This window comes from Ambystoma mexicanum, chromosome 6p (genome assembly GCF_040938575.1).
Source record: "Ambystoma mexicanum isolate Mex_15411 chromosome 6p, UKY_AmexF1_1, whole genome shotgun sequence".
Classification (NCBI taxonomy): domain Eukaryota; kingdom Metazoa; phylum Chordata; class Amphibia; order Caudata; family Ambystomatidae; genus Ambystoma; species Ambystoma mexicanum.
In genome coordinates this window covers 1,007,652,344-1,007,679,452 of record NC_090935.1, presented here as the reverse complement: position 1 = coordinate 1,007,679,452, position 27,109 = coordinate 1,007,652,344, and the positions used below count along the sequence as shown (strand labels likewise).

General features: G+C 47.9%; 1 protein-coding gene and 1 long non-coding RNA gene across 3 annotated transcripts in view; one reads left to right on the top strand and one right to left on the bottom strand.

The window, feature by feature from the left end:
• Positions 1-27,109, bottom strand: part of SLC12A2 (solute carrier family 12 member 2) — a 908,845-nt gene that overhangs the window by 49,976 nt on the left and 831,760 nt on the right. For both annotated transcript variants that reach the window (XM_069625621.1, XM_069625620.1), the window contains one exon: positions 11,815-11,882. In XM_069625621.1, the coding sequence (XP_069481722.1) occupies positions 11,815-11,882 (68 nt within the window). The remainder of the gene's footprint in view (positions 1-11,814; positions 11,883-27,109) is intronic.
• LOC138510142 (uncharacterized) overlaps positions 1-27,109 on the top strand; it is a 240,658-nt gene that overhangs the window by 128,717 nt on the left and 84,832 nt on the right. The gene's annotated exons all lie outside the window — the stretch shown is intronic.

Sequence of the window (27,109 nt, the reverse complement as noted above, 5' to 3'; positions counted from 1 at the left end):
GGTTCGTGGAGGCCTGGTCAAGGATCCCTTCTTACAACTATATTGAGGACTGGGATTGATTGACTTTGCGTTCCTGCACTTTATCTACTTATTTATCTCCTATTAATCACAACCACTGGAATCGCCAATTTCTTCATAAAACTACCTCTGAAGTTTGTACTATGGAACAGTGACATTCGGTCAGTTGGCTTCAAACCATGTATGGTTGGACTTTAAGAGATAGGGAAGCTGTTCCATGATTATCCTAAAGTGTTCTATTTATAATGCATCTGAGTACCTACCTGTGTTTCACTGGTCATTGTATCAAATGCTATTCTATTTCTCCTAAGGGTGAATGTACATGTCTGTTGTATAGTGCTGGTGTGACAATATTTGACTCGTTTTACAAGCTTACTGTGTATGTTAAAGGCCGAATATACTATTATAGATTTGAACACTTAACTGTCAAAATAGAATTACTGAAGTTGCTCTGCATGGACCTATTGCAGCCTTAGCCACTCCCACACCCTTCCTAAAAATAAGCCTCGACACTCTGCTACCATACTTTGATTGCTTTTGGCTAAACTCAGTGTCTTCTCGGTTCATCATAATGGGCTGGCACCCCCAAACCCTGCCCATGGCTGATTTTAGAAATCCATCACAATAGTGATCAAAGAGACTACCATAATTAACCCCTTGATGAGACTTGACTATTGTGCGACCAGACCTTTCTTGGAAGCACTGGATCTCGCCCCATGTGCTGGGGGCATGCTTTTTTCTTGTGGGAAGGTGTCGAGCATTCTCAGCAGATAAAGTAAGGCTCCAGGGTTGGGCCCAAAGGTTTGCCATGTGTAAACCTGCCAAACGGAGACAATATTACAGAAGCGTGGAGAGTTGCAGGAGTCGCTGGAAACCAGTTGATCATGTAATGACCGATGGATTTGAGCACTTAAAATGATCTCCTACTAGGCCACTATATCCAAGGAGATGGAATAAGTTACTTACCTGTAACTGTTGTTCTCCAGCATGGGTCTGGCATGGATTCACATGCTCATGAATATTCCCAGTCGTCAGGCCGGGAATCCTCGGTAAAGAAAAAATCAGCATCAGTGTCAGTGTCGTTTCTGATCTGTCTTTCTTAGTAGTAACCAATCACTGATCTCTGGGTCATAGTGCCCCCAGCCAATGACTGCACTCTCCCTAAGCCCCTCCCCTGGCAGCCATCTTCAGATTTGGTGGCACGTAAAGTGGCAGTATGACCAAGTGAAGAGCCGCAGAGGGGTAGGAGGGAGGGTTCGCATGTGAATCCATGCCAGACCCATGCTGGAGAACAACAGTTACAGGTAAGTAACTCGTTCCTTCTCCAGCATAGGGTCTGGCATGGATTCACATGCTCATGAATATAAGAATACATAGCAGTACACAAATGCACAACCATGGGAGGTGGCAAAGGCTCAACATTAAGCATTACATAAACTGACATTAAACACTCTTACCTCCTCACCAGGCCCACCTTCAGGTGAACAGGTTGTGCAGCACTGCTTGGCTGACTTTGGACTCCTCCCTGGAATCCCAGTCGACGCAGTAGAATCTCGTGAAGGTGTGCGTCGACCTCCATGTAGCAGCCCTGCAGATGTCCGGCAGGGGCACACCCGACAGGAACGCCGTAGTAGCAGCGATCGCTCTGGTTGAATGGGCCCTCAGACGGCCTGGCAACGGTCGATTTGCCAACCGGTGACAGTGCATGATGCAGCCGGAGAGCCATCTGGAATTGGAAGTCTTCGAGAGAGCCTTCCCTTGATTCACAGGTCCAAAGTTCACAAACAGCTGTGATGTCTTCCGAAAACTCTTTGTGCGGTCCACGTAGAACTTCAGCGCTCTAGCTACATCCAGCGAGTGCAGAGTCCTCTCAGCCGGCGACAAAGGCGACGGGAAGAAAACTGGCAACACCAATGGCTCGTTGAGGTGGAAGTCCGATGGCACCTTGGGCATGAAAGAAGGGTGCGTCCTCAGCACCACCCTTGTGTCATGAAAAGTCAAGTATGGAGGCTTGCAAGACAGGGCCTGGATCTCTCCCACTCGTGCAGAGGTGATGGCCACGAGGAATGCTGTCTTCCATGACAGAAACTTCCACGGCACTGAATGCATAGGCTCGAATGGGGCCCCCCCATGAGCCTAGTTAGCACCACGTTGAGCTCCCACGCAGGGGCCGGGGCCTTCACCGGCGGGAACGATCGGAACAGTCCTTTCATAAATTCCTTCACCAGACGATGAGACCACAAGGACGCCCGTCCTGTAGTTCTGGTGTAACGTGAGACGGCAGCCAGATGTACCTTGATGGAAGCGTGAGATAGGCCAGCCTTGGCCAAAGACAGTAGGTACGGCAATACTTGAGGGGCCGTAATCCGCAGAGGGTTAATCTTCTGTGCACGGCACCAGACAGAGAACCTCTTACACTTATGTCCGTAGCACTTGAGAGTTGGGGACGCGCTGGCCTTTGAGAGGACCTCTCTGCAGTCAGCCGGGATATCGTACCCTCCAAACTCTAGTGCTGCAGGAGCCAGGCCTGCAAGTTCAGCGACTCCGGGTCGTGATGAAGGATGGCGCCTCCCTCTCTGGAAAGAAGATCTGTGTCCGTCGGCAGCTTGACCGGTAGGGACGCCGACAAGTCCAGAAGGTCCGGGAACCAGATCTGCCTCGGCCACGCCGGTGCGACGAGGATCATCCTGCACCGGGACCTCTTGAGCTGGTTGATGAGTCGGAGCAGCAACGGCAACGGAGGGAACGCATATAGGAACAGGCCGTCCCAGGGGAACGAGAAAGCATCGCCCATGCTCCTCGGTTGGTGAAACCTGCTGGCGAACCTCCGGCACTTTGAGTTCGCCGCCGTTGCGAAGAGCTCGATCTGGGGTTCGCCCCATCGTCGGAAGAGTCGGTCCACTTGATCCTGGCGCAGCTCCCACTCGTGGCACGAGCGCAGCTCTCTGCTGAGTGAGTCGGCGATGGTGTTTTTTATCCCTGCCAGATGAAAGGGTACCAGAAACATCCCTTGGGCGACGGCCCAATGCCACAGATCCTGGGCTTCCTTGGACAGGGCAGGGGATCTGGTTCCGCCCTGCTTCCGAATGTAAAACATCGTGGTGGTGTTGTCGGTGAAGATCCTCACCACCTTGCCCTTGAGGGACGGAAGGAAGGACCTGAGGGCCCAGAACACTGCGCGGAGCTCCAAGATGTTGATGTGGAGAGCCTTCTCCTCCGAGCACCAAAGGCCTCTCGCGTGGAGACCCCCGGTGTGCGCTTCCCAACCTTCCAGGGAGGCATCCGTCGTCACCGTCACCTGGTGAGCCGGAGCTAGGAAGCCTGTTCCTGCTGTCAGATGAGCGCGGACACCCCACCATCGTATCGCCTGACGGAACGCTTCGTCGAGCAGGATCCTGTCCTCGAAGCTGCCTGTCGTCTGGATCCAGTGGGCGTCGAGGAATTCTTGCAAGGGCTGCATCCGGAGTCTGCAGTGGGGCACCAGATAAATGCAGGAGGACATCATTCCGAGGAGGGACTTGATAGACCTCACTCTGGCCACGTCCGTGGCCAGTAGACGTTGCACCTTTCCTAGGATGGTCCTTATCCTTTCCTCCGACGGTGAGGCCCGCCGCGCCACTATGTCGAGCTGTGCTCCCAGAAACAGGGCGACCTGCGACGGGACCAGGTGGGATTTTGGAAAGTTGATGGAGAACCCCAGGTCCGTGAGCAGCTGGACGGACTTCGCAGTGTGTTCCACGGCGAGCTCCCTTGCCCGTATGAGCTAGTCGTCAAGGTAGGGGTAGACGTGGATCCCCTGTAGGCACAGCCTCGCCGCCACTGGCGCTAGGTGAACAGCCTGGGCGCCGATTTTAATCCAAACGGGAGGGCCTTGTACTGGTAGTGCCGCCCTTTGACCACGAACCTGAGGAACTTTCGGTGCCTCTTTAGAATAGGGATGTGGAAGTAAGCATCCTCCAAGTCCAACGACGACAGGAAATCGCCCTCCTCAAGCTGTCCCAGCACGTGCTGGCGGGTGACCATCCGGAACTTCTGTGCCTTGATGCATTTGTTTAGTCATCACATGTCCAGAATGGGACGCCATCCTCCTGTCTTCTTCACAAGGACATATCTTGAGTAAACTCCGGAGCCCCGAAGCCTCTTCGGGACGAGCTCGATGGCACCTTTCCTGAGCATCGCCCGTACTTCCAACAGCAGTTGAGGGACGTGATTTTCCTTCCTGGCCACGGGAGGAATGCAGGGGCACCTCTTCTGGAACTCGAGGGCGTGCCCCAGGGCCAGGGCGTCCAGCACCCAACGGTCAGTGGAGATGGACTCCCACACGCCGACGAACTTCGTTAGCCGGCCTCGCACTGGGGTGCTTCGGCGGGGGCCCGACCCGACGGACGGTTCAATCTTGCTTGGAGGCCGCTTTGCCTCCTTGACCACCTTGGCGACGACGGCGGGATCCACCTGACTTGCCGAGTCCCCTGTAGGCCCCTCCTGCGACGAAGACCTTGCCGCTTAACGGTAAGTAGAGGAACTGCTGCCGGCTCCCTTGGAGGCACCCTGTCTGCCTCTGGAGCTCCGAAAGGACGGCCGTCGCTGTTGGAGCACACCCAGTGCACGGGCCGTCTCCGTGTCCGTCTTGATCGCCTGAAGGGATTCATCAACCGCCTTGCCAAAAAGGTTGTTCCCATCGAAGGGCATGTCCAAAACCTTGGTCTGAACGTCCTGGCGGAAATCCGTCGCCTTGAGCCATCCTCGTCGTCTCAGGCAAACGCTGTTGCCCAACTGACGGAAACCGGTGTCAGCGATGTCCGTAGCCACCGTAATGGCGTGGTCCGAGGCAATCTCACCTTCCTGCAAGATTTCCAGGGCCTCAGCCCTCTTGGCATCCGGAAGGAACTCCAACAGAGGGGCGATCTTGAACCACAACTCCCTGTCGTAGCGGTCCAACGATGGCCAGGGCGTTGGCCGCCTTGATGGTCGTCACTGCAGATGAGATGACCCGTCGTCCCATCGCATCCAGCTTCCTACCCTCGCCGTCTGGAGTGGAGGTTGAAGTCGAGGCCGATGCCCCCCCGCTTTCTTCTTGGCCACCGCCGAAACGACCGAGTCCGGGGTAGGTTGCACCCTAAGGCACAAGGGGGCAGCGTCGGGGACCCGGTACTTCTTCTCGTACCGGTCCCTCTTCGCAGGAGCCATGGCAGGGTTCTTGAGGAGGGCGAGCCCCTCATCCCAGATGTCATCAAGAAGCGGTACGGCGAGGACCATCTTCCTTTTAGCCTCGCGCTGCTGGTAAAGGAACCCCTCCTTTTCCTCGGGGCAGAGCTGGAAGAGCTCGGATGCCCTGGAGATCATTGCATGGAAGGATCCAATCTCGTCGGGCGGGGACGCCCGGGCAGTGGGTGACGGGGGACACGTCCCGTCGTCATCCGTACCGCCGTAGTCGTGTCCATGCCTGTATCATCCCGGTGGGTAGTGGACCGGGGGGAAGGCAGAGAAGGCGGGAGAGGAGGCCTAGGATGCGTCCTCATCCTCTTAAGCGGTGGGCTCCCCGAAGGTCCTGGCTCCGGTTCCTCAGTCGGGTCTGGCTCAGGCACCCCCGTCGTTGGGAAGGGGCAACCTAGTCCTTATCTCCGAGCAGAAGGACTGGATGGCTGACAAAATGGCCACCGAGGTGTCCTGCGGCGCCGGAAACGACAGGAGCGAGGGCTCTTGAGGAGCCTCGTCTGCGTCACCATCGCCCTCGTCGGGATCCCTCCCGATGGGCTGGGCCTCCTCCACGACTTGGATGAGCTCCTCTTCAGAGGCCGTGTCCGTATCCATGACGGCCACCACCCCCCCCTTTCCAACAAGGACTTCGTGGGGGTCTTCTCGATGGGCCTGAAAGACGACTCCCTCCGCGGTGGCAGGGAGACTCTGGTACCTGAGGGCGCCTCCACTGGCGTAGCCTCCACAGGCTGAGCCAGGGCCGCTGCGACATCCTCAATCGAGGTCTTAGCAGGGTGAATTAAGGCCAACGTCACCTTCTGTATGCCTGGGGCCTTCACCTTAGGGGGAGGGTCCGAGCCTCGCTCCCCCTCTGCCGGAATCTTTGAGATCGACCGGGGCCTCTCCAGAAGCTTTGCCGGGTTCTCGGACTTCCTCTTAGCCGAGCCAGAGCGTTGGCTCGTGGTTGATGGCGCCAGGGAGGGTGCGCCCTGCCTGGTAGCCAAGGAGCCCGACCGTTCGGCGCTCCCGGTGCCCGTGGACTCGCGGTGCTAAGCCTTTTGTTGGGCCCCCGTCGCCGGAGCACCCTCACAGGACTTAGAAGACCGCTCGGACTTCTTCTTGCCTGGCGGGCTCTTCCTTTCCAGCCAGTTGGCGAGACTGAGGTGGCGAGACGGAGGTGGCGATCCTTCATGGTCCACTTCGACATGTTCCCACAAAACGCGCAGTCCTTTTCCTTGTGCGTCTTGTCCTCATGGAGACAGTAGAGGCATAACGAATGTTCGTCCTCCTTGAAAAAGTTCTGAAGCTGGCATCCAGGGCAGGTCCTGAATAGCTTCCCGGGCGTCGAGCTCCCTTTATCCTGGGCCATGTCCGGGATAGGCCTCGGAACTTCTGGAATCCTCCAAAAGCATAACTCGACGAAATCGTCACCCTTGAGGGGCGTAGAAACTCCGAAACGGATCTCCGTTGATCGGAAGTACAAACGGTAGAACTTGAGGCTCTATTTAACTGAAAAAATTAGAAAATCTCCTGAAAAAGCGTGAAAACGCAGCAAAAGCTCGAGAGCTAAGCACGACGACTCCCAACACTTGAACGTGCAGTAAAAATCTGAGGATGGCTGCCAGGGGCGGGGCTTAGGGAAAGGGCAGTCATTGGCTGGGGGCAGTATGACCCAGAGACCAGTGATTGGTTACTACTGAGAAAGACAGATCAGAAACGAAACTGATACTGATTTTTTCTATACCGAGGATTCCCGGCCCGATGACGGGGAATATTCATGAGCATGTGAATCCATGCCAGACCCCATGCTGGAGAAGTACCCAAAGCCTAAACAGTACCTCTGTTTTGAAGAAGAGTGGTCCAGCTGGATTCTGTCTTGCTACAGCAGTGCAGACCCTTGTTCCTGAACCTCAGTCATGGGGACAAGAGGGAGGATGTCTGGAAGGCTGTTAGGCAAGATTGTTTGCAGTACCCTTTGGGTGCACTACAACAACCCTGACCTCCTGGCAATAGGAACCCAACCTTTGGTATAAATCTGTACTACAAAGGTTGTTAGTGTGGCTGAGCAGCCAGGCTTACCTCAAGAGGCGTCAATGTGAGATGTGGGGGAGTTAGAGATTCTTACACTTACACACAAGGTTTCTTGAATAAACAATTATTAATTTATCAGTCAGTTAGAATAAGCCTTCTTCAGAAGGGAGCAATTTAAAAGCAACACACAAATACACTTCAAAACTATACACTTAGTTCCTAAATCAGTAAAGACCCTTTTGGGATGGCCCACAGTCACAACCTACACCCTCAGGTGACTTCAATAGTTAGGGTGCTGGGGACATGAATACCTTACTGTTTGCATTTAGAATACTTTTAGAAATTGGTTAAAGGAAAAGGTTATTTGAACAAACAAGAGACCATAAATATTCTTAAGCAGGCAAATACTTCTGGATGCCCTAAGCAGAGTCAATCAGCGTAACAGGCAAAGCCAAAGCCAATGGAGAAAAGTCTTATATGCGCTGAAGCACTTCTGGTAGGTAAGTAGAAAAGTCTTTGCATAATGTTTTAGAAGTCTTTGAAGAAAAGAATGAATCAATGTAGGGCCACAAGCTGTTTAGACTTGTGTGTAGTAGAAGCAGCAACCAACTCTACAATGAGAGGTAAGTTCTCTCAGACTTTACAGTACCTTTGTATTGAAGAAAAAGTGCAGCAGAGGACTCCTGTTCCCGTGCAGCTCTGCAGATCTCACTGGTCCTGGGCCTCGGTCGTGGGGACAAGAGGGAGGACTTCTGGGTACTCCTGCACTGCAATCGGACGGTCACCGCTCGTGACTACCGCAAATAGCAACACCGCGGATTCTGGCTGTTGAGATGGACTTTCCTTACTTCTGGGGTCCCGCACTCCATTGAGGGGCCTTAGGCTCAGTCAGTCCTGCTTCCTGGGAGTCCAAAGACTCTTCCTAGAGCTCTTGGCCAACTTAAAAGCAACACATACAATCTGGTGTTCCTCTCCCTGGCTATTCGGTTTCCAGCAGCAACTCTGGAAATTCAACCAGGTCCAAGAAGATGCCAAGGTGGCTTACTTTGGAGTTGATTGGTCCCACCAACTCAAAAGGGAGAAGTCGTCCTTGCAGGGGCTTCTCGGTCGATACGAATTTGGAGTTTCAGAACATCAGAAGGGCTTCACCGGGCAAACCAATGGTCCAGGAGTTGCAGCAGGCATTCTCTTCAAGCTCTTCTTCGGTTCCTTCGTCCAGTGGTAGACTCTGCCTTCCAAGCCAAAAGCCTTGCCTTTTATTCAGTTCTCTCCCATTCATTCCAGCCTAGCTGTCAGTCACCCAGTGGGGTAGCTGTCCTTGCCGGACAGTCAGCCCGCCAATCACGCCAGAGTGCATTTGGGTTTCCTAGGAGACTAAGCACATGTAGTTTCGGGCACCTCCCTCCCTTCCTGCCCACCCCAGACACTCGGGCGCCAGAGGTGGTCTTCAGTCCTGAAGCCCACCAAAGGCGTAAGAACAAAGGGACCACACCTGTTTTGCAGCGCAGAAACGAACTCTAGAAGGACCTTTCCAAAAAGAAATGGCAAAAAAAGAACGGGACCTGTTTAAACAAAGGGGGCTCAGACACCATCTTGAAAAACATGGCTCCCCCGATTTTTCATTACCGGTGTTCGGTCAGGAAAAATTATGGTAGTTCATTGTAAAACCACCGCCACCAGTCATCTCGAGAGGAAAGGGTAGCATTTGACTGCTACATGAGTTTCTAGGCAGGGATACTAGGTAACCCCTGCAATACATTATTGTAAGATAGGGTGTGCTGGGTCTAAGAATTTGGAAAGACTAGTAAAGTCAAATTCACTTTAATTTCTCTGGGAAACAGTAGTTTATCCCATAGAAGGTATTTAAACCTTGGGACAGCCTAAAAGGCTTTCCAGTGTCACTGCTGTGTGACACAAATGAAAAGATGATGCCTGTGAAGTTGTACAAAACTCCATAACCAAAGAAAACACAAGTAAAACAACAAAATACATGAGGGCGTGGGAAACAAAGGCTCACACTCTCCAAGTAAGCAAATCAAGTCCTGAAAATCCCGCAAAGTTGCTGGGGGTCTCTAAGGTGAAGGGAATTAGCACATTTATGAGAATTCTCCCTAACACGTGCAGTAAAAATATGAAGGTGGCTGCCTGAGGAGGGGATTAGGTAGAGGGCAGTCATTGGCTGAGGGCTGTATGAGCCAGAGATCAGTGATTGGTTAGGAGAAAGTTCAGAAATTAAACTGAAACTGATTTCTTTATTTCCCCGAGGGTTTCCAGCCTGATGACTGGGAATGTTCATGAACATGTGAACCCATGCCAGACCCCATGCGGGAGAAAAAGGAGTTCAGCACAGCAGCAGGCATTCACCAGACAATTCAAAAGGTCCAGGAGGTTGCAGCAAGCTTCGTTCACGGTTTCTTTGCCGGGTGTTTCTCCCAGTGGTTGACTGCCTCTGATCCCAAAACCCTCACCTTTTAAGCAGGTTTCTTCCATTCATGCACAGCCCAGGCTGTCAATCACAGCAGGGTGGCTGTCCTAAAAAGTACAGCCAGCCAATCAGGACTGGTTGCATTCAGGCATTCCTAGATGCAAAGGACAGGGGAGTTTCGGCACCCTCCCTCACATCTAGGTAGGTATCTCCTACACATACTATGTGGTCGATACGCAGGTCCTCCTCCCACAAACAAGTGACTATAAAACAGACGTGAAACCCTCAACTCCATATACACGACTATCCAGGCCTGGATGGCCCTGGATAGTCTTTGTCTTAACAGTGGCAAAACTGAGCTGCTCATAATTAGGACTACCGAAACCATAAAGAACCTCAATTACCAATTCAGGCAGTTCACTATTGATATCATAATCCCAGTCTCCAAATCAGTGAAAACAAGTTGAGTATACCTGGACTCAAAACTCTCCATGTCCAGAGAAATTAATGCCATCACCTCTGCTGCTGCCTACCACGCTAAACTTCTTACCGCAGCTAGACCCTTTCTACACAAAGACATTTGCATGACCATTGCCAGAGCCATAACACGGTCAAGACTGGACTATTGCAACTCCCTGCTTCTGGGCACGTCAGCTAAAATCATGGATCAGCTTCAGGTTATCCAAAACAGCGCCCTCTGTGCAGCATTAGGCATCCCCAAAAGGGAACACATCACTGCAGCCAGGAAACAGGCCCACTGGTTACCCATCAAGGAGCGCGTCCTATTCAAGACCCTTGCATGAACCCACAAATGCGTACACCAAACTGCCTCCTCACAACCCCCTACTCCAACATGCTAACAGTTCCCAAGATCAAGAGAGTCAGAGCAGGTGGAGCTAGCTTCCCCTACCTTGCAGCGCAGCACAGCAGTGGAATGCCCTTCTCCTCCATCCCTCAGAGCAGAAAAGTCACACCTTGCCTTCCGCAAAGCAGTCAAGACTACTCTTTGCCTAAATCCTCAAAAAATTCTACCACCCGTTTCATACGTTACTAAATGTCTAAAATGCAAAATTGGCTAATGTGTGTAACTATACTGTACTGAATCCAAAGGTTTGTAACTAAACTAATGTATGCAACAAACTGTATTGACTTCAAAGGTGTCCATGACGCCGGTGTAACTAAGCTCCTTTCATGTAACAGCGTCTCAATGCCCTTTGGCTGTTTGCGCGCTATACAAATTTAAATAAATAAAAGCCAGTCCTTCCAGAAACACTGAGCCAGAGGTGGGCTTCAGGGATGAAGCCCGCCAAAGGCAAGACAAACAAAGGGATCAAACCTGTCATCGCACAACCCAAGAAAGACCTCACAAACAGAAAATGGCAAAAAAAGAAATGGGGGGCCATTTTGACAAAATGGTCACCCATGGGTGCTGTACTGCAGCTGAGGGTTCAGCCTGTGGTAGAAAGGCACAATGGTAGGAAAAATTAAACCACTGCCACCAGCCATTTAATGTACTGAGGGCACCATAAAAATATTACATGAGAGAGTAGGTAAAGGGGCTATGAAGTAACCCCCCCCCCAGCACTCCACATAAAATGGTGTGTGCTGGACCTATGGACATACCAAGAGAAAAGGTAAGTAAAGTCAATTTCACTTTACTATTCTTGGGAACTGTTGTTCACACAAGAAAAGGTATTTAAACCTTATGAGAAATCTAAAAGACACTGAAGGTGCTGTGTGTCACCATACAAAAAGTAGATGCCTATGGAGTTTGTCAGACTCCCAAAAACAGTGACAACACAAAATCCAAATCAGGTACAAACACATGAGTGAGAAAAAGGTCTCACTCACTCCAGGGTTAAAATTAAAAAGTCCTAAGGCCAGAAAAAGAGCTGGGGGTCTCTAAGGTTGAAGGGAATTAGCACAGAAAGGAGAATTCTCCCCAACAGCATGACGGGCAAGGATGTGCTGTCCATATCGCCACCAAGTTACATTTTCACCTGTAGATGGGAGCATAGTGAATTCCAATTTTAAAAATCACAATGAATGTTTTCAATATATTGTAAGTTCCCAAAACATGTGTGATTAAACATACATGTACAACTGTCCAAATCAAATATCTCCTAAGTCATTTGTAAACTCACATGACAATTAGGTTAGCTGTATTTGAATGTTCCTTTAACAATTCATTCAATCTGATTTGACGGTTGGTCTGTAAAAGAAAGAAAACAAATCTTTGTAAGAAATAACTTTTCTGGTGTCTGGCTGAATAACTAAATCAGGAAAATTATCTTTAAAAGGCTTCATGGTAGTGTAATACCTTTGTTTTATTACTATGAATTAGCTTGTGTTAATTCACTTTGACAAATAACTTTGTCGGAGGGGGATAATTTATATATTTAATATGAGGGGATAGGAGCAAAGGGGCCATGGTGGGAGGGTGAAAGGGGAGGGGAGTGGAGAGGGGGGCATTAAAAAAGAGAAAATGAAAAGTTTTTGTCTAAGTGAATTACCATGAAGTTCTTCACTTCGATAAGACAACATAGAAACAATGACAGTTTACACAAATATCAATTGCATAACTAAACCAACATGCAGGAGCTGGACAATAAAAGGGAAATATGTAAATGCAATGTAGTTTTTTTTCTCACCTTTTTTGTCTAAAATTACCAATTAAGTAAATCCTAAAAAAGTAGACATCAGCCAGCATTTCCAACAGAAAATGTTGGAAAAGTTGCTATTAAACCCCCAAAAAACAATACATTTGTTAGACTTGAGCAAATCACTTGACGATTTAAAATCATACATATAAAAAACTGCACAATAAATGCATGCCTCCCAGTTGAAAAACTTGCATCAGCTAAAAAAAGAACAGGTCTTAAAAACACTGGTCCATATCTTGGTTTCTTGAACAGACCTACCCCTGCTCTAACCAACCCACAACCCAATCATTCTCCTTAATAGTTTCATTCCAGAATTTGTAGTTTAAATCAGAGGTTGCAATTGTACAGAACACTGGCCTCAACAAGTGGGACAATCGACCCATGAAAATGCAAGCTTAATAGGAGAAGCAACAAGGCGGGACCGAAATACCAAAGGGCAAGCAACATCAAGACAATCAAGATACACAGCCTGCACCAACTGAGCTGCTAGCGGAACCTGGATTGAACTGGCCATGGGAAAAACTAAAAATGAATTTCCCCAAACAGAAGCAAACATTTTCCCACTTGTGACCGATGCGGTTTCAGGAATAAAGTGTACTGAGAACAGCTGAAAGGCAGAATTACATCAATTTGATAATGGACTGTCCTGGAATTTTACCATGGTGTCCTTCAAGGCAGGAAATCTTTCCAAGGGAGAGGAGCCATGCCTAATACAGAGAGAGTGATGTTACATAGTACTGAAAACTCAAGTGGCTTTAGAATGACTAAGGTTGATTTAGGGAACACCCATAAGAATAACAGTCTCCAAGACCAGACTATCTGTGCAGGGTCTGGTGTCAGATGCCGTTGCAATTTGGCTAACTGGATATCAGGGGCCAGTTGATGCAGTTAAAAGTCGCTACAGATACCAGGAGTACGGCCTTGTACTGATAGTGCTGCAATCACCTTCTCCACGATTGTGCTTCTCACCTCACACATTTAAGTGTGAACTTGATTTTCTAGTGTCCTATCGGAATCAGACGTGGTGTTAGTGCGATTTATAATTTTTATGCCAAATCCTCTCTACCTGCGAGACCCCCTGCAGTTTTTGCTGGACCTTTTTCTTTTTCTCCTGAATGAGGGGAGTATTCCCCCCCCCCCCTCATTCATTCATTTTTTGCTCTGGCCATGGGAACCCTGCTCATAATGTTTTTACTTTGCTTTACGGAGTCCTGCTTTCCTCCATACTTTACAGCATCTGTGTTTCACTTTTGAAGCACACATCACCTTTTGTGCAGTGTTGCTGGTAGCCCTTTGGGCTCTTATTTTCCTTAAATATTGTTCAAGATTAGAGGAGTACTTTTTATCTTTTTTAGCTTTTCTTTTGTGAGATCAGCCCACACCACCCTATGTGGAGTGCTGAGGGGTTACGGTGCGCCCCCACCCTTTCTCACTGCTTGTTGGGCAAGATTGTATGCAGTACCCTGTGGGAGACTGCACCAGCCTTGTCCTCTTGGCAATAGTTAACCCAACCTTTTGTACGATATGATATGGCATTTATAACGCTCCTATACACAAGTGTTTCAAGGCGCGACAATGTTTATGGAATATAAGCATGTACTACAGAAGTTGGTAGAGTGACTGAGGAGCCAGGCTTATCTCAAGAGGGGTCAATGTGAGCTGTAGTGTTATAACAGAGATTCTCAGTGATAGGTATCCAAATAAACACTTACTCTAAAGGTTTCTTGAGTAAACAGTGATTTATTAATTTAGCATTCAGTTGAATAAGCCTTCTTTAGAAGGGAGTAAATATATGTAAGAAAAATATATTTCAGTATAAATCAGCAAATACCCATTTGGAATGGAACACATACACTTCCTACACCCTGAGGTGAATTAAATAACTAGGACACTGTGGACATTAATAAATCACTGGTCCATTTAGAGCAATACTGAGTTTGGTGTCAAAGAAAAGGTTTAGGGAATAAAACAATTGTTAACAAATATTCTTAAACCGGTAAGTACTTTTGAACCCCCAAGCCAAAGTAAATTAACCCTTTCCCAGCTACACAAGTTATAGAATGCGTGACTTTGGTTGAGGGATATTTAAAGCTCAAAGTCAGAGGATAGAAGAGTGTTTCAGGGAGCCAGGACAGCCAATGTCAATTGAGCAAAGTCTAGGGGAGCTGAAGCAATTCTTGAATGTAAGTAAAAAGTCTTGCACCATGTTTTAGAAGTCTTTGTAGACAATGAAATCACTGTAGGTCCACAAGCTGGGAGGCTTGCGAGGGGCAAAGCTGCAGGCAACTCTGTAAAAGCATCCAAACCAAGTCTCAACTAAGAGCTAGCAAGGCTACACAACAAGAGGAAGCTACCCCTGAGTTTACAGTACCTTAGGTTTGAAGAAATTGGTTCCAGCTGAATTCTGTTCCTGTGTAGGTCTGCAGATCCTGTTCCTGGGCCTCAGTCGTGGGGACAAGAGGGAGGACGTCTGGGGACTCCTGCACTATGAATTGAAGGTCGGCAGCAGCAATGGGCATCCTTCAAATCCGCAGCCCTTCGCGGTTTCAGCTTCTCGAAAATAGGACCATCGCGGCTCTCCAATACCTTATGGACTTTCCTCGCATCTGGGGTCCAGCACTCTGTTGAGGTGGATCAGGCCTGGTCAGTCCTGATTCACAGGAGTCCAGAGGATCTTCTTGGAGCTCGGGACCGACTTTAAGAAGACACTATTCTGGTGTTCCTCTCCCTGGCAATCAGTTCCTGCAGCAGTAATTGAAGTACAGCCAGCTCTCAGAGGATTTCCAGATGAGTTTGTCTTGGGGTTGATTGGTCCCACTAGCCCAAGGGGAGAAGTTGTCCTTTGCAGGGCTTCTCCAGTCAAGGCTAATTCAGAGCTTCAGCACTGCAGACGGGTTTCACTGGGCAAACCAACGATCCAGGAGTTGCAGCAGGCGTGTCTTCCAAGTTCTTCTTCGGATTCCTTCGTCCAGTGGTCAACTCTGCCTTCCAAGCAAAAATCCTCGCCTTTTATGCAGATTTCTCCCATTCATTCGCAGCCTAGCTATAACTCGCACAGCAGGGTGGATGTCCTCCGAGGGCATGCAGCCAGCTAATCACCTTTGGATGCATTCCTGTAATCTAGGGGATTAAGAACAGGGAGTTTCGGGCACCTCACTCGCTTCCTGCCCTGCCAGAAACACTGGAGCCAAAAATGAACAAAGGGACCAAACCTGGTTTGTCGCGCAGAGTAAATCTCAAGAAGGACCTTTCCAACAAGAAATGGCGAAAAAAGACGACCAGGGCCATTTTGACAAAATGGGCACCCATGGGTGATTTAGTGCAGCTGCAATTGCAGCCCGCTGTAAAAACACACAATGGTAGGAAAACAAACCACTACCACCAGCCATTAATTGTAGAAAGGGTAACATCAAAATGTTACATGAGAAACTAGACAAAGGGGATACTAAGTAACTCATCCAGCACCCTATTGTAAGATGGTGTGTGCTGGGTCTAGAAAACAGTAGTTTATCCAAGAGAAGGTATTTAAACTTTTGGGAAATCTGGAAGACTTCCCTGTGCCACTGCACTGAAGGAGCTGTGACACACAATGTAACAAGATGCGTATGGAGTTTGTCAAACTCCATAACAGTGACACGCATACACTTATGGCTGTTGGCAGCGAACGTGTGCTACTGTCTTTTGTGCAATTTGTATCCGCTGGCTGTCTCCACAGCTACTGTTATGCACAGAAGGGTTGCCATTGACGTAAAATGGTGGCTTCTTTCTTTTACCGCCATTTCGTGTGTGCTTGTCCTTTCTCAGTCCTATCATTCGGATTGGGGAGGTCCTGGTTTGAGGGTCGTCTTCGACGGGAACCCTTAGTGTCGCCCGCCAAGGCTCCTATGCGGCTGCGAGGACAGGAAGCAAGGGAGGATCCAGACACTCTGCTATCCTTTGTCTTCTGGTGTGGCTGAGAGAAACCAATTCCCACTGGGGGGCTGGCTGTCCTGATTGGACAGCCACTCGCCCCTTTCTGTAAACTGTAAGGAGAGTTAGCAGAGGATTGTGAATTCCTGATAAAAGACGAGGACCCACTGGAACAGAAGATCTCAAGACTACTGTTAGGTAAGAATTGGTGTAGTAACACAGTGTGAGACAACAACACTTATCTGCTTGGTATGAGGCAACCTACCTTTTGGAAAAGGTCTGCACTGAAGTTGGTAGTGTGACTGAGCCGCCAGGCCTATCTCAAGAGGGGTAAATGTGAGCTGTAGCAATGAAATTCGTAAATGCAAATAACTAAGTAACCCAGTAACACTTCCACTCAAGGTTTCAGTTAGAAATGGTTATTTATTTAACATCAATTTTTAAATAAGCGTTCTTTAAAAAGGGCAAGATATGCAACACTGTAAATATACTTCAAATTACTTTTTCAGAATCTACACACTCTGGATATGCTTCTAACACAATTCCTACACAGATTCTGAGGTTGCAGAAGAACAAGTTACTTCTTACCTTTTAACGTTCTTTCGATGGGATGTTCCTCCGACGTATTTCTAAACTTTGATGTTATCCATTCCAGCTTGCTGGCCTCGGAAGTTTTTTCAGTAGAGGGCGCTGCGCGTCGACGTCCCTCGAGTGTGTGTCCCTCGACAGCCTCCGTATCGGCGCCAACGTCATCGTGCGTATCAATAGACTCGCGCAGCATCCGATGCTCAGTTCCGTTTTGAAGCTTAAAATTAGCTGTGCAAGGAAAGTTTTACTGTGGCGATGGACGGGAGGGGCGATGAGGAATACGTCGGAGGAAAATCCCATCGAAAGAACGGTACAAGGTAAGAAGTAACTTGTTCTTCAAAGGGATTGTGTCCGCCGACGTATTCCTCATCTTTGATAGACTCCCATAGCAGTGATGTAAAGAGGAGTTGGGAGTAAAATTGGAATATTTCACTTTAAGAATGTACAGAATATAACAGCTTTCCCAAATCTTGTCTCCTGGCTAGAGGAGGAATCCAGGCTGTAAAAGCTTGGAAAGGTATGTGCGGACGACCATGTGGCAGCCATACAAATGTCTCGGATCGGAAACCCTCTTTAGAGAGCCGAAGAGGCTGCGATACCTCTGACTGAATGAGCCCTAAGATGTTGAGGGGGTTCTTTCCCTGCCAATTTGTAGCATTCTAGAATGGTTAAAATAATCCATCTTGAAATGGTTTGCTTCGTGATTGGCAAACCTAATTTGAGTCCTGCATATCCTTACAAACAGTTGGTCTGCTTGCCTTATCCTAGCAAGTCTGCCGATATAAAAACTCAAGGCACGCCTTGGATCCAGCCTATGTAACCTCTCTTCCTCTTTCCCTGGGTGGGGAGGAGGATAGAATGAAGGTAAAGTTATTTTCTGCATAATGTGGAATTCAGAGACCACCTTTGGGAGAAATGTAGGCTTCACTTTTAAAACAACCTTGTCTTTATGAAAGGTTGTATGAGGAGGTTTGCAAGATCGAGCTTGTAATTCGCCAACTCTTCTGGCAGATGTTAAATCCACTAAGAATACTGTTTTAAGAGTGAGAAACCTTAATGAACAAGAATGGAGTGGTTCAAAAGGAGCACCCATCAGAAAATGTAAGACTAGATTTAGGTCCCACAATGGAACTTGAAAAGGCTTTGGGGGGAAAAATATTAGTTAAACCTTTCAGGAATTGGATTACCAGGGGTAATTTGAAATATGAAGGCTCCTCCACAGTGCGCTTAAAGATTGACAGCGCTGCAAGGTAACCCTTGATCGTAGCAACTTGAAGACCTGAATTTGCTAAGTAGAGTAAGAAAGATAAGATTAGAGAGTTTGTAGAAAAAGAATCACTGTTGGGCCACAAGCTTTTAGGCTTGTAAATGGCAAAGCTACAAACAACTACGCAAACAGCAGCTACTGCAAGTCTCCAGTGAGATGAAGCAATCTACAGACAAGAGATAAGTACCCCTTCAGTGAAGACAGTAACTTAGGCTGGAAGAGGACGATCCAGCTGGCTTCTGTTCATGTTGCAGTCCTGCAGTTCTTGGGCCTCAGTCGTGGAGACAAGAGGGAGGATGTCTGGAGGACTCCAGCACTGCAGTTCGGCGGAGGCTATTGGCCTTTCTAAATCAGCGGCACTTCGTGGTTTCAACTACTGGCAAATGGCACCATCGTGGCTCTTGGACACCTTGTGGGCTTCCCTTGCAGGCTTCCCTTGCTTCTGGGGTCCAACACTCGGTTGAGGTGGCTCTGGCTTGGGTCGTCCTGCTTCGGGATGGTCCTCAGGCTCTTCCTGGAGCTCGGGTCGGCTTAAAGACGATGCACTTGTTTCTGGTGTTCCCGACCCTTGGCACTCTGTTCCAGCAGCAGCAAGAAAGTACAGCCAGCAGGGAGAGGGGTTCCTGCAAAGTTCATCTTGGGGTCCGTTGGTCCCACCAACCAAAGGGAAGAAGTTGTCCGTTCCGGCCTTCTCTAGTTGATATGAAGTTGGAGCTTCAGCACTGCAGCAGGGCTTCACCGGGAAGTTCAACAGTGCAGGAGGGTACCTCAAGCTTCTCTTCGAAGTTCTTTCATTGGATGTTTATTCTAGTGGTTGACTCTGCCTTCCGCTCGAGACCTCACCTTTTATGCAGGTTTCTCCCATTCATGCACAGCCTAGCTGTCACTCACAGCAGGGTGGCTGTCCTCGAAGGATAGCCAGCTAATCACGACTGGGTGCATTCAGGTAACCAAGGAGACTAGGGTCACCTCCCTCGCTTCCTGCCCTGCCAGACAATGGAGCCAGAGGCGAATCACTGAAGCCTGCCAAAGGCAGAACAAACAAAACTGTTAAACCTGGTTTGGTGCGCAGAGTAAAACTCATGAGCGACCTCACAAGCAAGAAATGGCTAAAAAAGAATACCGGGGCAATAGTGACAAAATGGGCACCCATGGGTGCAATACTGCAGCTGAGGATTCAGACTGCCGCCAGCCATTAAATTTAGTGAGGGAAACATAAAAAAGATTACATGGAAAAGGGGCTACTAAGTAACTCCCCAGTACTTCCACATAAGATGGGGTGTACTGGACCTACATAAGAAAAAACAGGTAAGTAAAGTCAATTTCACTTTACTGCTCTTGGGAACAGTAGTTTACCCAAGATAAGTTATTTAAAACTTAATAGAAGTCCAAAGGACTTCTCTGTGACACTGCACTGAAGGTGCTGTGCGTCACAATACAAAAGGTGATGCCTATGGAGTTTGTCAGACTCCAAAACCAAAAGAAACAGAGTCCAAATCAGATAAAAAAATACATGAATGAGAAAAAGGTCTCGCTCACTGCAGGATAAGAATGAAAAGTCCTAAAGCCCAGCAAAAGAGCTGGGGGTCCCTAAGGTTGAAGGGAATTAGCACAGAAATGAGAATTCTCCCTAACACCTGGTATTCGTGGTTTGCAGCCCTGGAAAGTTACAGCACCTCAGGGGATGGATGGATCTGATGTTCGTCCTCGGGCTGGTTGGTTCTAGCAGCCAAAGAGAAGTGGCTGTTTCACATTTATTGGAAGGGTCTGTAGACGTCTCTGGTCGTCCTCAGTTTTGGAACTTCTGGTTAAATGGTTGACATGCCTTCCGCCTCCGGAATCTCACCTTTTATTCTTTTATTTTTTTTATTTAAAGTGCATTAGCCAAAATTTGACTTTTAACACATTTCATACACAATGTATTAACATGAACAATAAAAACAAACATTTGCAATTTCTAGATAAAAACATATATCATAATAAAAGAAAAGAGTAAAAGATCTAACCAACAAGTTATTTTTTCCTAAAACGAGAAATCAAGTTGTTACTAACTTCAATTCCTTTAAAACTCTACCCACTTCAATTGATAAAGCCATCTCATTACCGGAGGATAGTCTCACCCAGAAATCATCAGTATTCAAATGAGACTCCTCATGAACAAATCTGCCAAAAGAACTGACCCTGATGCTCCAAGTCCCGATACACTTAGAAAGTAAATGCTTAGTAGTCTGCACTTCCATAGTTAAGCATCTATCACATGTTGGTGCAGTACCCCCTTCTTTATCCCTTATAGCAAGTAATTCCAGGGTAGGGAGTAGATTTAAGCGAAATCTCAAAAAAGCAGATCTAAACCAAAAACTGGGGGACTTCTTAAGATAAGCCGGAAGAAACGATAAACGCTTATCTAACAGTGTCAGTGAGGCTGATCTTGTAGTTCTCCGCATCTTATCAATCGTGTGAATCCAATCAGTCACTTTCAATCTTTCCTTTACTTTTAAAGGATTCTGTAAAAGGGACTCTACATCCGAATCACCACCAGACAATAGTGCTAAGCAAGTTAGTTCTAGCCTACACAAAAAAGCATTATCTCCTTGTTCCCGCTCTACATCAATTTCCTCAAAAAGTGAGTTCCTAGGGGGATCAAGAATTGACCTATAAAGGGTAAGCCACTTCCAGGCTAGCCATGATTTAAGTGAAGACAAGCCAAGCTCATATCGTAAAGAAACAATCGGAACACAATCAGGGAGGCCCAAAGTGCGTTTCCAAATCTTTGATTCAATAGCATCCCAATCTAGTTGGAAGGATAAAGGATTGTAGTCCATGCCATATAGGATTATGGGAACTACCTTCCCGATATAAAATCTTATAAGAGGGAGGATGGTAAATCTGCCAAACTTAGAGTAGATTTTTTTCATCTGGGCTCCCAATTTGATCACCTTTAAATCAATAGAGGCCATCAAAGTAAGCCTAGATGGGAAGGATCTTAATTCAGCTCCCAAATATGTTAATTCAGAGACAACCTCTACCCGGGCAGAATCTAACTTACAGATCAACGTCTTCACTATTTTGTTAGGCCTCCTAAATACAAGAATCTTGGACTTTGAGGGATTTATTTTTAATTTATTAGTCCTAGCATAATATTCTAGAGCAGTTAACAGACGCTGCAACCCCACTTGTGAGTGGTCCAAGACTACTATATCATCGGCATATGCTAACCAATTGATTTTTACGTTACCGATGGAAGGAGATATTAACCCTATATTCTGGAGCCAAGCCGCTATATCCGCCATAAAAAGGATGAAAAGCAGGGGAGCTAATAAACAGCCTTGGCGTACCCCTTTAGTTATCCTGACTGGGTCGGAGAGCAAACCGGACCTGCCCAGTCTGACCTGCATATAATTGTTGGAATGCAGCTCTATTAAGATAGAAAGTAGGCCAGCAGGAATACCCCAGGCATCCAATTTACCCCATAATAGATTTCTATCAACCATATCGAATGCCTGGGATAAATCAATCCAGGCTCCAAAAAGGGAAGGACCCCTCTTTGTGAAGGACTTCTCTGCAAGACAACTCAAGACTAACCCATTCAGTGAGGTAGAAAGACCCTTTCTAAAGCCAGATTGCTGCTTTGGAATAATTCCCTTTGTTTTCGCCCAAGATTCCAATTCACCTAGAACAGTGCCCGTAAAGATTTTACTATCGGCGTCTAGGAGAGAGATGGGGCGATAGTTAGAAGCCAGTAGCCTATCACCCTTTTTGTAAATGGGAATAACTATTGAATGAGTCCAAGAGTCAGGGATTCTCCTCTGGACAATTATGTTGTCAAAGAGGGCTTTAAGGATCTTCGCCCACATTTCTGGGTCCGATTTCAAGATCGAATTACTTAAACCATTTGGACCAGAAGCTCTGGAAGTTGAGGATTTTTTAATTAACAATTCTAAATCCAGAACGTTAAACTCAAGAAGCCAACTACGGGATACATCCGCAACCGAGCATATTGAGGCGTCAGAACCATAAACCTTAGAAAAATGGTCAATCCAGATCCCCTCTTGAATAATTGAATCTTGTTTCTGATGTTTAGTAACCTCATTCAGATTCACTAAAGTCCAGAAATTTCGAGAATTCCTAAGAGACAGGGCGTAAAGCATTCTCTCAGCATCCTGTTGAACTACCAGATGATTATGTGCACGAAGCCAATTCCTATAGCTATTTTTCAGCTTTACTAACCCCTCTCCATAGGCTTTCTCACATAGGCCTGATCTCTTCAAGATAGATACCTGGGACCTCAATTCTTTTTTATGACTTATAATTTGCACATTGAAAGAATGTTTATGCAGCTTATGTGGTTTCTGCGCGGGGGGCTCCACCGACGCCTGTACCGATAAAAAATTCAAAAAAACACTAGGGATACAAAATTTAGACAAGTTCTGAGTAGATAAATGGCTCGTCCTAAAACGCAACTCGCCATTTAATAACTGGCCTCCTTTTTGAAATTTTCGAATGACATTTCCTGAGTTATTAATAAGTAGCTCATGATCATAACGAGAAGTTACTGGAGCACAATCATAAGACAGAGACACCTTCAACATAGCATGGTCATCAGGGTTCCCATCTCCAATTATCAAACTATTACAATTTTCGAAAATGTTTCTGGAAACAAAGAAATAATCTATCGTGGAGAAAGAGGAACTTCTATGCCAGGAGGGGGAATTAGGAATATCCCCCCTAATATTTCCATTCAACATATATAGATTCCATTCCTGCATAAATTTTAACCATATTTTGCCATTAATAGACTTCTGCTTAGAATTGCCTGATCTGGGATCCACGGTGGAAATACATTGGGAGCTAAAGTCCCCGGAATAAGAATTTCATCTGCTGGGTAACGGATAAAGCAATCTTTTATTCTGATTTCCCATTCACTCCTCTGCAAACTCTCCTAGGAGTTTACAGAAAGGGGGGAGGTGTGACTGTCCCTGAGTGCAAACTGGTTCCAATCAGCCACTCTACAAGACAAAGGGCAGGGGAGTGTTAAACTCCTCTCGGATTCCCGTCACAGACACAATAGAGCCTAGACAGGGACACCAAAAACTCACATTCCGACCTCGCCCTCCCAGAATGGTAGAAGGAGGGCTAACAAAGGACAACCACACAAGAAATGGTGGAAAAAGAAGGGGGCCACCATGTTAGAACATATGCGACCCTTTGTTGCATAACCGAGGCAGTGAATACAGTCTGTGGTCAAAAATAGCACAAAAGGGGGGCGTGGCCTGCGACCGAGCGATGTAGACGTGCTCTCCTGTCGCTCCCAGGCCACCAGCTGAATCCTGCTCGAAATCCTGAAAAACATCAGCATATCCTGATAAAAACACAGCTATGGGTAGCGGAACCTCCATAGCATAGAACGTTGCAAAATCTGCTGGATTCGGACGAGGACGCACATAGAAAACGCTGTTGAAGTCAGCGCCCGCAAAAGCCGCGTGTGAAACTAAGATGGCCGCTGGAGTAAGAAACAGAGGCAGGCGCACGGTACTACGCAGCGGGGGTGTCTCCATAAAGAACATCCCGCGCTGGCTGAGCGGCGGGCAGAGGAGTCGCTGGCCCTGCACCCAGCCCGTCGCTACTAAAGACATAGCGCACCGCGACTGGAAGCTGGAGGACTGGGGAGGACGAAGACTAACCAACCCTGACACCAATCCCTGCTGCGGAAAGTCCCCGAAGCATGGAACGAGGAGCCGGGAGCGGGTGCACCCTCGGAGACCGAGAGGCACGAACAGATGGTGCGAGCTGGTCGCTGCAGTGCCTGAACAGACCAACGCGGGATCACAGACCCGTAATGGTGATCCATGAGGTACCGTTGCTGTGCCCTCCTCCCCCGCTCCAGCGCGGCCATACTGTAACCGCCATCATAGCTGCGAGCACGTACGGCGGCAAGCTACACTGCTGGCGTGAGACGGATGCCTCCGAGCAGAGAAGACACGTTGCCCTCTGCCACTCTGTTCTAAAAGTAGTGGGCCTACAGAAACAGGTGCGGAATACGTGGAAGTCGCGGGCGCTCCGGGTAACGTAGAGCGCCTGCTGCACCCTACCTGCTGTTTGTCCGGAGATCTTCACAGCGGTAAGGAGAGGGGGAGGTGAGAGACAACGGGTATAACCACGGCGAACCATAGGGTGTGGGGGCCACTGTGGTGGACGGAACTTTTGCAGACCAGGCCCTGTTAATCTGAGACGCCCTCCTGCAGGGCACAGCCTACACCCATCTCCGGCTCTCTCGGAGCCGCGGTGCGCCCTGCAAACCACAACGCACGGGCACCGTGTCGGGCACAGTGCCCCCGACAAGCTGAGATAACACGGAAAAGACGGAGGGTGAACATAATGAGAAATCAGCTTCCCATAAACCAAACATGGGTCGATCCCAATGAACTAATATGAGGTTAATATTGCAGTTATGCCATATATGTCAGCGAGATGGACAATCCTTGCCTCAGGACCACCGTATGATAGAAGCTACACAGCACAGCATAGATACACTGAAGAGGTGGTACTGAACCCGCAAGATATAGACATAAAAGACGTCCATCGGATACATGGCATAAATAAGTGATAGTAGCACCCGAATCACTAACGCCAGACGAGTGGACCATTGCACAGCGGCCACCCACACCATAAATCACCCGTGCGGTCTGCAACGTTGGGTGTGATTCAGTAGAGAAGTTGAAACGTGCCTGGCAATTGCCAAAAACAAGGGCAATACAGGACGGGGGGAAAGATCAACTCCAAGATGGGCAAGGAGAAAATAAAGAAACCAGGGACCCAGAGCACTATGAGCAGTACACAAATCCAGCCCCACCGCCCTTAGCTGATCAAATCAGACCAGATAACACACAAGAATCCTCAGAAAACATATCACTTAAAGATGTGATGAATGCCATCTCTAGCTCACGAACATTAATGGAATTCAAAATGGACAGCATTAGCACCGATGTGTCCCTGCTAAGTCATGATCTTCAGAAACTGGCGGCCCGGACGGGTGAAACAGACGCATTTCAGTGGCAGAAGACGACCTACGAGGCAGGAGTCAAAAAATGAGCAGTGCAATAGCGCGCATCAAAGCACTAGAGAAGAGAGTGGAGGAAGGAGAGGGCCGCTCGAGAAGAAACATCTGGACCCTCGGCCTGCCGGAAAAAGCCTGGAACAGCTGCTTGCTGACCTGTTTGCCCCAAAATCCCTGTCCAAATTCTTTTCCATTGAGTGCGCCCACAGAGTACCAACAGGCAGACCAATCCCTGCGGCGCCACCAAGAACTGTGATTGCTAGGCTTCTTAATTATAGAGATCTGGATGCGGTGCTCCAGATGGCCAGGGTGAACGGCGCAATCACATAACTGTTCCAAACTAGCATTCGTCCCTGATTTCACGAAGGAAGTTCAGAAAGCAAGACAAATGTTTGACCCACTGAAAAAACGCCTCCAAGCACTGAATGTGAAGTATGGCCTGTTATTCCCGGCTCAACTAAAGATATATCACAACGGTGCACTTCACAGACCCAAGGGAAACATGGAACTGGGCAGATCGTAATTTAGGAGGGGACTGGAACCAGTGTAGGAGACAAGAAAATAGAAGGAATAGACCTCGACCGGATAGACCACCAGATGACCCACCACAGCAGCAACCCAGAGAAGAAATGCCCCCAGACAACGACGATTAACAGCGGAGATAGATTATACAGACATCAGGATCTGTACCCCACCCGCTTAACTCGGAAGTAAGCTGAATAAGGAAGCTGGCATGAACGCTAACGCATCTGTGCGGGATGATAAGACCAGAGCCTTAAAACTTCTCACATGGAATGTCAATGGCTTAGGAAACAGCCTGAAAAGGAGATTGGTGAGACAGTTCCTGAATAGACATCGCCGGGATATAGTTTTTCAAACAGAAACTCACTTAGCAGGCACAACCAACTCGTCGTTCAATCGCTCCAATTATTGCACAATATCACAGACAGGTTTCACAATGGGAGCCAGAGGAGTGATGATACTAATACACAAAAGACTGCCATTTATCCTCTCCAATACAACACTAGATACTGTAGGCAGATTCACGTACGCTACAGGAGCACTCTGGAACAAATCAATATATCTCTATTGACAATTTATGCCTTGCCCGCACTACAAACCACATTGTTAGAGGATATAACATCTCTTCTAACTAATGATATATCTGATATCCTAGTCCTAGGAGGGGACTTCAATGACGTCATGAGTAACATACAGGACCGCACGCACCTACGTAATAGAGACCCCAACCGAAGGACCAACTTGGCTACATTTGTGGAAGCATTTGGTACCAAAGACGCTTGGCGAGACCTACATCCTGAAGAAAAAGAATACTCTTATCACTCCGGAGTACATGCCTCACTGTCACGCTTAGACTACTTCTTTGTCCCGGCCGCAATAATACACACAGTAACTCAAGCACAATACCTCCCAAGAGGCATTTCGGATCACTCCCCCCTGCTTATGTCAATCACAACATGCAAACCGACCCCCCAACCAGTGTGGAGATTGAATAACTACCACTTGGGCTCCCTCGAGCTGATAGAATGCCTACAAAATGCCAGCAAGACATATTTTGAATTAAATGAGGGATCAGTGAGCTGCCCTATTATTCTGTGGGAGGCCTACAAACCAGTGATACGTGGTGAAATTATCTCCTGGACTACAGCACAAAAGAAAGCGCACCTAGTAGAATTGGAGGAGGCCGAAGCAAACGTGAAACGAACAGAAGAGACACACTTAACCCAGGACTGCCCTGACACTAACAGAGCTCTAGTGCTGGCCCAGAAAAAGTTACAAAACATTGCATTACATAATGCTGAACAAGCTCAGAGCAATGAAAGCCAGGGTCTATGAAACGGGTGACAAAGCAGGGAAGCTGTTGGCCTGGCTCGAGCAGAGATCTGAGGGGCATAATCACGTGAGAGCAATTATGCCTCAGAATGCAGAACCGAGAC